We start from the raw sequence: 11,563 nt of genomic DNA on the forward strand, positions 1-11,563 counted from the left end.
TGGTTGTGGTTCTACAGGTGCCCAAGTGGCCATTTTCTAAAACCGAGGGCTTCTAAAACTGAGGGCTTGCTAACTTTTTAACATTAAACTTTAAAAATTCATAAATATGGTTCTACTAATTGGATTTTGATAGTTTTGGGGTCAAATAATGTATTAAAATGTACTCTATTTTTCTAAATTGGTTTGGGATTTTCATTGTGTTGTGTTTTCACTTTTTTAGATTTTTGTGTACTGCATAAATACTTAACACATTGACTTCAAGTTAGCCTAACTGCTTTTTGGGCCAAGTTACCCAGGGTTGAACATAGGTTAAATTAGTGACTTTCTGTGGTTTACCCTACAAGGGATTTTGGCTGTTGCTTGATCAGGGCTCACACCGAGTCAACCAACAACCTAATTTCTCAGAACAGACAACTGTCCCAGCCACAGAACGGCCTGCAGCCCAGCACCCCTGGGATAAAAAGAGGATCAGAGTTTCCAAGCAGGACATGGGAGAAGAGCGAGCTACCTTCACCCCTGCATGACAGAGACACTGAAGCATCCCAGGAAGCACCTAGGCAGCAAGGTGCAATCCACCCAGTACAACACACTAAAAAAAAGATTAGAAACCCCAGAGGCACCACAATGTGTGCACAAGCCGGCAAGAGGGACACAACCACAGCAACAAATGGGTGCCATAGGTCCGTCCATGAGAATGTCACATTGAATGACCAACACACTGCCAGGCACACACAACCATAGGCAGAACCAAGCAGAGTGAACGCGCGACCTTGAGGCGCAAGCACTGGGTCTTTGAGCAAAGAGTAGACGGAAGGAAGATTACCCGCCATGCATGGAGTGCAGCCCTGAGAAGATTACATGTATATTTTGTAAACATGACATAACGTGTATTTTGTAAAGCACTCATTCACCCAGAAGGATATCTTGGCGCTGAATTACATATGTTTATTGTCAACCAATTAGAGTAAAATGGTACTCAAGATCCTTGTGGAGGGAATGTGTGAAGTGTGGGTGGATGACACACTGATCCAAAGAGAAGAGTCAAGTTCTACAGACAAGACAGGTGAGAGGCCAATGAGAAAAGAACTGGTGCCACATGGCTGGTGCCACATCGAACAAGAAATAAAAAGGAACACATGTGACACATGGAATGTTGCCATATTGCAAAGGAGAACTAAAAAAGAAGAGAAGAGAAGGGAGTGTGAAAATACCTGTCTCCCTGAAGCAAAATTGATGATCACTGGTGCGCAGGAGAAATGACCAAGGGTGACAAAACCGGGGATTCAGTCTATGACACGAGAGTGCACCTACCAACACACACAAGCAACCAATGTGTCACTGGGAACAGCCCAGCGGGTGAACTGAAAGTAAGCTGCACGTGTGTCCGAACCACATATCTGCCTCACTATTCCAGTGCAACCATCTGGCCACAGTCACAAGCTGCTTGATAATTGATGGCTTCCCTGCTAAGAACCACAAATGCTGTAGTAGAAGAACTGCGACTGCAATATACCAAGCTATGGGGCCTCAAAGACCCTCCAGTCACCCTCACTCCCTGCAAGTCACCACAACCTGTCGTAAAGAGTTGTCTAATGGTATCAAAACCATCATGTTATGTGCATCATCGTACCAACAGAAGGAGCGCATCGCCATCGGAGTGTAGTCTTACACCCGCAAACCACCAAGAGACCAAGGAGGCACTCCTGGCACCATGAGAGGTGAATCATCCAGACACTATCTGCTAGCCCCATGTGCCTCAGTCCTGTTGGTGAACACAACTGACAATGAGTCATCTACCCTTGTGTTGCACAAGCAACTCAGCCGGGTTCTGCTGGCAGTCCTGCAGTGGCCCCCGCACAGCCCAACACAGTCCACGCTGTCCCATGGAGTCACGAAACCCAAAGAGAAGGCTCTGCAGTGGACTCCACCAATGCTCCAGATGCGCCCCAGTTTGAACTGTTGACATCAACCACACCACCTCAAGAGCAGTCAGGACGGGCCAACATTGCATGGGTAGACTTCAACCCAAATTAAATGTTTTTGAAGAATCCGGACTCGATCCACACTCTGCAAGAATCATCTTGTTTAAATATGAATGTAGTGGTGTTTCCCCCAGTTGCACCTGTCAACGTGTCCATGGCTGTCCCGCTCAATGACTCTCCAGACTGAGAGACTCAGTGGTGTTTAGCATGTTTTGCTTATTCCCACAGTTGGACTCATTGTCCTTTCATTTGGATTTTGGGAAGGATGCGGTGCCCTGCCAGACATGTAGCTGTTTCCAGCCACTCCCTGAGGGCTGGCCTTTACACCTAACTCACACCCATTTAACACAGGCATCACCGGTTAGCTGACACTGTCAATAAAATGGCCCTACAGTTATTTATCCTACCTACCATGTCATTCATTCCAGTATGTGGGCCTAGGGCTCAGAACTGCACAGGGAGCTGGAGAGATAACCAGAGGAGCCAGAGACTTGGACCACCTGAGATTTTGTAGTGTGTAGTATTTTCCATTTTGTGGTGTATTTCTAACATATTTACAAAGATAAACATTGTCGGGAAAATCAAGTTATTCTCCAAAGGTTAGACTTCTGTTAAGTGCTGAGCCTGTTGGTGTACACCTACATTAACGTCCCTGAAAAGCCTGCAACTGCTTGCCTTTGCTACCACTGAGAGTCAATGCTAAAGGAGTTGTACTTGAACCAATTTGTAGGGCCATATTAGGAAGGACCCAAGAAATCAAAGGCAAAATATGCCTGCCCATGCTGGAGGCCAAGAAGCCTCTGCTTGCCCACAGCTCCCTGAACAGGGTCTGACAGTGTGTGATGGTTCAGGCAGTCAAATAACCCTTCCCCTCCTGTGACCTTTGCTGTTTTTTATGCATCAGTAGATTTAAACCTCCAGAACGTGTGACAGAAGTGAATGTGAGAATGAGTACCTAACTATTAGTTAACAAATTACCCAAAACTGCTGAATATAAATTAGTTAATTGCTGAACAATTATGAGTCGTTTAGTTTTTATGTTCTAACCAGTGCAGCATATATCCCTTTTCAGCAGGAATGAATCCTCAAACACCATGGGTAATCCACAGGACGTCGTTCGCATGCAGAAATTCTAACATTGATGGAGACCAACGAGTCATTGACATACCACAGAGCAAAATATTTCACAGATTTGAAATGACTAACTTACCGTTGCCATGTAACATTGACCTGTTCTTAATAAATCTCAAAATGGTCCAATTGCTGATGTGCTTTGATTTCCTATTTTATATATAGTTTTTGTTAGATGCTACAAACTCAAAACTGCTTAGTGTAAAATGCTTTGTGTCCTTTGGGGTGGAATTAGGAGAATCTTTAATTGGTGCTTGGGCTTGAAGAAGTTCACCCTTATTGTACATGTCTAATGTGCAAGTTGCATACTCAGAAGGTGGTCCTAGAAGCTTGAAAGAACAGCCTGGGTGGAAGTGTCACCTGAGAAAAGGAAGGTGAACCAAATTCAGCAGACCCATAAGCAGCACGGAAAAGGTAAATATTTATTCTTTTTTTTTAAACCAAGGTAAATGTTCTTCAAGTCTTGGGTATTTTTAGAGCAACGAAGGTCAAAAGATCCTGGTGCCCTGCCTGTGTGCTGCCCTGCTCCTGACTTTACCTTTCATGGTTGGGACAGTCATACCACAAGTCCTTTTAGGGGTGCCTTATGTCTTGAGTATCCTCCTGCAGGGTTCAAGGTGAGACTCTGCTGAAGAAAGCAGCGGTGTCCATAAGGAAATCCTCACTCCTAGCAGGTAATGCTGCTGCCCCCTGTCCACTCTAAAGAGAAACTGATGATTGCCACCAGTCCTATTAGTTCACAGCTACTATTGCCGGGTTTGTCTAGTACAGGCTTCTTCAACTAGTAGCTTGTGAGCTACTGGTAGCTCTCCAGCCACCTGGATGCAGCTTTCCAGTGCTCAGCCCAGCCCACTAAACTAGAAGATTTTGCATGGTTGAATTAATCAATGTATTTCACAACTATAAAGAGTGTATATGAGACGAAAATGTGTATATTTTCTAAACTAATAAGCTGATGTTGGGAGAAACTTTTTTTCAAAACACATTTTAAGCTGATATTCAAGTGATAAATCATGCAATATTACTGATATTACTTTGGTGACTGGTGCAGCTAGCCATGTAGAGGTATCCCAAATTGACAAAACCTTTTACATTATTACTGCTAGTAATATTGCATGGAGTGGTCACTAATGTAATATTGTCTGATGTGGTCGCAAATAAAAGACTAATATTATTAGTAGCTCTTGTTACAGAAAAGGTTGGAGAATCCCTACTCTAGAATGTATGTGTGTTTGTATGTATATGTTAGTTCAATTGTTTCCTCATGATAGAAAAGGTATCATTCCTCATAACTGGGACCTCACACTAACACCCCCAAAGAGTTGTGTAAATGCCTTGTGCATCTGTGAGTAGATTTGAGGAAATGGGGTACCTTTAGTGGAGATGTTGGTTTCTTCATAGGCACAAGTTGTGGACTTCTTCGGGTACCTGATCTCTCTCTGTCTCCCCCTTCAATAAGATGCTGTCATTTCTACTCTACTCCTCAAAAACGTTGTTATAGCTTAGTTGCTGTGAGTATCTGGGTTACAACAGGTTAGGAAGGAAGGTTTTGTGATAGGTATACCAGTTTGTATGAGCTCCAGCAGGTTAGCCAGTGGCATGCATCTGATAAACTCCAGGTGCCCCTTTCCTCTAAGCTGAGATGAATAGGTAAAGGTTAGGACATCATAGCAGCTTGTCCACACTTATACAATTGAGGGCCAGTGACAGAATATCATAAACACAAATTTTGAGTGGACAGAATATTGCGTCAAAAGTATCGCAGACAACAATATCAAGAAGTTAAGTGCAAATGGGTAAGTTTAAATTTACTATTCTTAACTCCAGATCCACGTACCTGGAAGATATGTATATACTGTATCATCAAAGTACATATGTGGAGTTATATATAGTTAAACTTCACTTACCCAAAGAAAATTATCTTCACAATATTCTTTTCCTTGATATTTTTGACACAATATTCTGTCTCACGAAATTTGTGTTTTTGACATTTTATCCAAACACCCCTCACATACGTTAGGTCCCACCTGTAGTCGTATTATCTTATGCCATCCATAGCCATAGCTCCTGACAGGGTCTACTAACTTTGAGTGATATGTCACCCTGGGCTGAACAAGAAACAATCAATCAATAAATCAATCAATTATATATTTTTAGAGCACACTAGTTACCCATAGGGTCTCAAGGCACTGATAGGTGTGTCCTCAGAGATCAGTTGAAGAGCGAGGTCTTGAGGTCCTTCCTGAACTGAGGCAGCGATGCTGACTGTCTGAGGTGAGGAGGTAAGGTGTTCCAACCTTATGCTGCCAGGTATGAGAAAGATCTTCCTCCAGTCGAGGACTTCTTTATGTGGGGTACTTTGGTGAGCGACTGCTGGGATGAGCGCAGAGGACTGGAAGGGGAGTACCAGGTGATGGGGTGGTTGAGGTAGCTGGGTTCACTGTCTTGGAGGGCTCTGTTGGCATGTACAAGAAGTTTGAAGTTGATTCTCTTCTCAACTGTGAGCCAGTGGAGGTTTTTCAGGTGTTCTGTGATGTGTTCTCGGTGGGGGATGTTTAAGATGATTCTGGTGGTGGCATTCTGAATTTGTTGCAGGTTGTTCAGGTGCTTCCTGGAGGTTCCGGTATAGAGGGTGTTGCTGTAGTCAAGTCTGCTCGTGATTAGGGTGTGTGTCCCAATTTAAGATGCACTTGAATCCAAGTTTTTGAGTGGGTCCTCAGTACCTGAGTGAGGGACTTTAGCTTACTCAAAGTCCTTGGTTAGTTGAAAGATGGGCTACTGAGTTGCACTTTCTCTGCAGGAGTAACAGCAGTGTCAGCCCTTATCACCGCAAGCATGGTGGCATACTGGAAGTCCTGCTTTATTGGTTCCTCTACTCCACCAACTCTTTCTGCTTTAGGTGTTCCACCAGTGCCTTTGTTCCCACCAGACTTGAGGTTATGCTTCTGGCTACAGCAAAGTACTTTGAGTTATGCCCACCACCACCAGAAAGCAGTTCCTGTGCCAAACTGAGTGAAGAGACTATAAGCCAAACAGCATGCCATCTAGCAACCCGGTATCATGCCTGAAGACCTGGTGCTACAGCTGCCATTGCTGAAGTGGCAGACCTGCCCACTTCCCAGAGACAACTGCCCAAGCCAGTCAGGGCTGCCATGCTTATCTCCTTAGCAGCTGAAGTGCAGATCAAGGCCACAGCCCAGTCCTACAAAGCCAAAAAAGAAACCAATGGTGCAGTCCTAATGACCATACTTTACAGCATCTTCCAAGCTTTGTCTTCACTGAGTAGATAATGCAGGTCCAAACTCAACTAGCTGAGAGACTGTGTTGATCACACAAGGATCATCCTGTTTTTAGGAGGTTAACCTTTGATGATGTGAACTCTCTGGGTCCCAAGAACTATGTGAACTGTCCTAGAAGTTGCTGAGGTGATAACTGCTTAATGAATATGAACCTGTGCCTAATGTTGACTGTATCAGTGATAAGCCACCATAAACACTGCGGGAACACCATAGATTTGGGAGAGGGCACTGTGGAAGGTACAATAGTGCCTAACTAGAGCCCATAGGAGAGATTGTTAATCTTGTAGTTCCTATCCAAATGTTTACTATTTCTTAGATTAAGCAATGTTTTTTTAAACTAAAGTCCAGCACTGGGTGAATTATAGTGTCTGTTGTTTGACTATTTAAGTTGTGAGTCTCTACCACCGACATCACCACCGTGAGAACTGTGTGACTGTTTACTGCTCAGAGAGTCAAGCATGGATGGGTTGTACTGGGCCCAGTGTGCAGTGCTGTAGTAGGACACACCCAGTGACAGCAGTGGCAAGTGTCCCCCAAAAATGGTTGTGGCCCTGTAGCCCCAGCTTGCCCCACAAATATGGTCTGACTAACCAGTAAAAAAGAGGGCATATGAGGAATAGCTTTGCAGACAGAGTGTACAAACCAGTGTTACATCACTAGAACTTCTTAGCACGGCTGCTAGCCCGTCGAACAAGTTACTTAACTTCTATAATGCTTTACCTGGTAGAGACTCCATCTAGCCACAGATTCCTTAGCTTCGAATAATCCCCAGACATCAGACTGGATCTGGAAACCTTTTGGGCAGTACCTTTGTGTGCCAATAGATGGCATAATTTGTATCTTAATCGGCAGTGTCTGCATTGGAAATGATGTGCCTATATACGTGCCATCCCAGAGCACTGACATAAAGTTTCTTTTTGCAACCCTTTTCACACCAGAAGCAAGGAACGATGAAGTGTGTTGATGTACTGGTGTGAAGGCACTTAGGGTCTCTGTACACAGAAAAATCAGGTTGCAGAATGGGGAGAATGGGAGGGCCGCTAAATAAGATCGATAGAGTCTCTGGTAGATAAAGGGATATTGAAGGTAAGTAATTTGTTTATCTGAAAGAGACTTCTAGCTCCACATTCCTTAGATGAAGAAGTTGTCTAGGACTGAGTGGGCAAAATGTCCTTTACAACAGATCTGACTGTCAAGGCAGTAGTACTGAGTATACGTGTGCAGAAATGTCCACGTTGCAGCCTGGCAGATATCAAGGACTGGATTTCTGTGAGCTAATGCAGTGGTGGCAGGCTTGGCTCCAGTGGAATGACCACATAGGCTGTCAAGGTGTGCTTCTTTGCTAATGTGTTGCAAATTTTAATGCAGAGCATAATCCACCGTAAGATGGTTCACTTCTTCACTGCCTTTCTTTTTTGCCCCCAATGTACACAATGAGGAGATGATTGTCCACTTGAAACTCTCTGGCACAATCAATGTAGAATGTCAATGCTCTTTTTAGGTCCAGACAGTGGAGTCTCTCTTTGGAAGGGTGAGGCAGAACCAAAGAGGCAGGCAAGATTGTATTCTGGTCCACTTGAAAAGGTGTTAGTACTTTCAGAAGAAAGGAGGCACGGTTTCTCAGTACCAGTTTGGATAGAATGTTGTATAGGGAGAGAGCCCAGAAAGTACTTGCAGCTCACCGACTCTTCTGGCTGCTATCATAGCGAAGAGAAAAGCAGTTTTGATGGTGAGTAAATGAATGGAACGGTTGTGTAGCGACTGGTAGGGCTCACACACAAGAAAGGTCAGGAGACAGATTGAGGACTGAGTGGGGCATGATGGATGGCAGTGGAGGGAACAGGGGTTCAAATCTCTTTAAAAAAATAAATCACTGTGGGTGACTTGAACAAGGAAGGTTGGTCCCGCAACAGCACGGAAGCCAAAAGGGCTTTTACTGTGCCTAAAGCATAGCCTTGTTGGGCCAGGGAATGAATGAACAACAAAACCAGGGATAAGGGTGCAGAAATGTAATCTATATTTTTAGAGGCACACCAAGCCAAACATTTCTCCCAACGGTAGGCGTATATTGTTTAGCTTAGAAGAGACCTTGCACCACCTCTGGATGGAGATACCTTTCATGATCAACTAGGCATTAGAGGCTGAATTCCTCCACTGTGGCATTCAGCCAGCCCATCAGATGTCGAACTACCAGGGAAACATCCTGGTGTTCCAGCCATGTCCAGAGATGCAGAACCTCTTAACACAGGGTCTATGACCCCTCCCCACCCTGTTTGTTGCAGTATTACATGGCAGTGGTGTCCTTGAATACCTGAACTAGCCTTCTCTTAATTGAAGGGATAAATGTTTTTATTGCCAATCGGATCGCCCTCAGCTCCAACAAGTTCATGTGGAGCCATGACTCCACAGGAGACCAGAGTCTTCTGATCTCTCCCAGTCCCAGATGGCCACCACCTCCCAGGAGTAACTCATCTGTCACTACAGTCAGTCCTGTTTGGGGAAGAGAGAGGGGTCTGCTGCTGACTCAATTGCAGTTTGTAAGCCACCACTGCAGATCTTCTGCAGTTCCTTCTGAGTTCTGGACCAGGTCAGAGAGATTCTCCTGGTGCTGTACCCACTTAGATTTCAGGTCCCACTGCAGAGCTGCAAATGCCAAAAGGCGCACATCACCACCAGAATGCAGGAGGACATGATACCCAACAGTATCATTCAGTCTCATCGAAATCCAGAATTGAGGCTGAGACATCAGAATCATAGCCTAACTGTCCTGGACTTGTCATTCCAGATGATCAGACCAAATCTGCACTGTGTCCAAAGTAGCTTTGATGAAAGGGAGCATCTGGGAGGGAGTTGGGTATGAATTTGACATGTTTTAGTGAACCTGAGTGAGTACAGGAAGTCTGCCATAGTCTGGAGATGGGAGTTGACTGTCTGGAATGAGCTCACATTCAACAGACAGTCATTGAGGTAGGGGAACACTGGGACCCATGACCCCCGCAGATGTGTGGTGACCACTGCTATCATCTGGGTGGAACACCTGAGGGGCACAGGTAAGACAAAAGGGGAGCATAGAGAACTGATAATGCTTATGGCCTACCATTAACCATTGGTAATGGCTGTGGACAGACATGACAATGTTAAAAAAGTATTCATCCTGCAAGTACAGCGCTATCATCCACTCTCGAGGGTGGAGGGCAGACAGAACATTGACCCAATGTGAGCATATTGAACTACTCCTTTTTCAGGAAGTACCTAAGAGGGTGTGGGTCTAGATCAGATCAGAGGCCTCTGTCCTTTTTCAGCACCAGAAAGTAGTGGGAATAGCAACTACAACTTACTTCTGATGCAAGCACCCTCTCAATGACTCCTTTGGTCAAAAGAGCCTGTACTTCCTGAAGGAGCTGGGAGAGGTGGTCCTCTCTCAGCTGGTCATAAGAAGGTGGCATGGGCGGCGAGGTTTCTAAAAAGGAGATATAGTAACCCAGCTAAATAATCTGAAGTGACCACTTGTCCACTGTTATGGACTGCTAGTGTGGCAGGTGACAGTGGATCTTGCCCAACACTAGTTATCCATGATAATATGTGGCTATCAGCAAAGATAGTGGACTGGGTCGACATCTGGCTGGTGGTCCCCTGTGGTCTGTGAGAACCATGTGGCCACAGAGGAGCCAGTGATTCTCAATCAGGCATGGCATCTTGAGTGCCACCGACAGTGCTCCTTCCTTTATAGCCACAGTAAGAGGAGAGACCAAGCCAATGTCTGGTGAGATATCCAATCCAATGGCATTCACCAGCTCCTTGTTCCAGTTGTCCTCAAGCTCATCAAGGGGTGAGAGCTACCATAAGGGTTCTGAGAACTCTCTCAACCGTCTCCCTCTTCAATCCTGTCAAAAGAAAAAGACACTGGCTCTGACTCTGAGAGCATGGATTCTAACTGGCGCCAGAGTCAATGTCGGGCAATGTCCACCCGGCTCTGTTTCAGAGTTGAATGACAATGCGGTCTGTGCCCTCATGAGGAATTGACATTGCCAGGAACAACAATACTGAAGCGTGCTGCAAGGAAGGTCACGGTCTTGCAGGTGGAGCCGCTCCCATTCAAGCACAGGATCCAGAGAGTCTTGCTAGCACTGAGGGTGAATACGCTGGCGGAAATCCAGTGGATGATCCCATGTGACTTAAAGGTACTACTTGGGGGTTTGGCTTCCCAGATATGAGGTGCATGGACTCCTAAAGCTCCTTGAGTTGGGTGAGGATCACTCCGGCTCTAGGTGAATCTATGAGGACGAGAGCAGAGCAAAGACCTGGTTTTGAGGTGGGTGCATAGGAGCGATGCCTCAAACTATGTTGTCATTCTGTTCAAACATTTTGACCAGCATTATAAAGTTTAAGAATGCTTTGACTTATCAGACTTTTTCTGTTTGTGGGAGTTACCATTACTTCAGCTAAGATGACGAATGTTGATGCAAAGAAGTGAGGAGCTTTAAAGACCACACCCCTCAATGCCTTTGGGTGCATGGTGCAGCACTCCTCGTACGTCTTGGAGATGTGTTCCCACTCCTAGGACCAAAGACAAACCAGGTGTGGATCTGTCACAGACTTCTCCCTGTGACAGGCACCCCAGGGTTTAAAACCTGCTGTTTTTTATGGGACTATCCTATCGCAGCAGGAGACAAAGGGGGTCATTACAACCCTGGCAGACGGTGTTAAAGCAGCAGTAAGACCGCAAACCGGCCGGCGAAAAAAAAAAGGGAATTATGACCGTGGCAGAAACCGCCAACAAAGACAGCCACTTTAACACTCCGACCGCCACGGCGGTACAGACAAGCAGCGCGGCGGTCACCACCAACAGACAGGCAGGAGACAAAGTACCGCCCATAGTATCACAACCTACCAATCCGCCACCTTTTCCGGGGCGGATTCACCGTGGATAAAAACACGGCGGAAACAGCCATTTCAATGGGAAAACGCTCACCTCCACACACTCCACGTGGAACGAGGGCACCATGGAGCCGGAACTCCACATACTCCCTGTGATAGTCTTCCTGCTTCTGTACATTCATCATCAACACCGGCGCCGAAGACAACGGTGAGTACTGCACCTACGACATAGGGGAGGGGGGAGGCAAAAGTCTGGGACACACACACGCAACA

At 45.6% G+C, this 11,563-nt stretch overlaps 1 protein-coding gene across 1 annotated transcript in view; it reads left to right on the forward strand.

Moving 5' to 3' along the window:
* The window catches only part of LOC138296881 (solute carrier family 22 member 7-like), a 211,896-nt gene extending 208,670 nt beyond the window's left edge, over positions 1-3,226 (forward strand). Inside the window, exon 11 of the mRNA XM_069236375.1 lies at positions 3,058-3,226. Coding sequence (XP_069092476.1) covers positions 3,058-3,118 — 61 coding nt within the window. The 3' untranslated portion in view covers positions 3,119-3,226. The remainder of the gene's footprint in view (positions 1-3,057) is intronic.
* Positions 3,227-11,563: the final 8,337 nt, after the last annotated feature.

Source organism: Pleurodeles waltl, chromosome 5 (genome assembly GCF_031143425.1).
Source record: "Pleurodeles waltl isolate 20211129_DDA chromosome 5, aPleWal1.hap1.20221129, whole genome shotgun sequence".
Taxonomy (NCBI): domain Eukaryota; kingdom Metazoa; phylum Chordata; class Amphibia; order Caudata; family Salamandridae; genus Pleurodeles; species Pleurodeles waltl.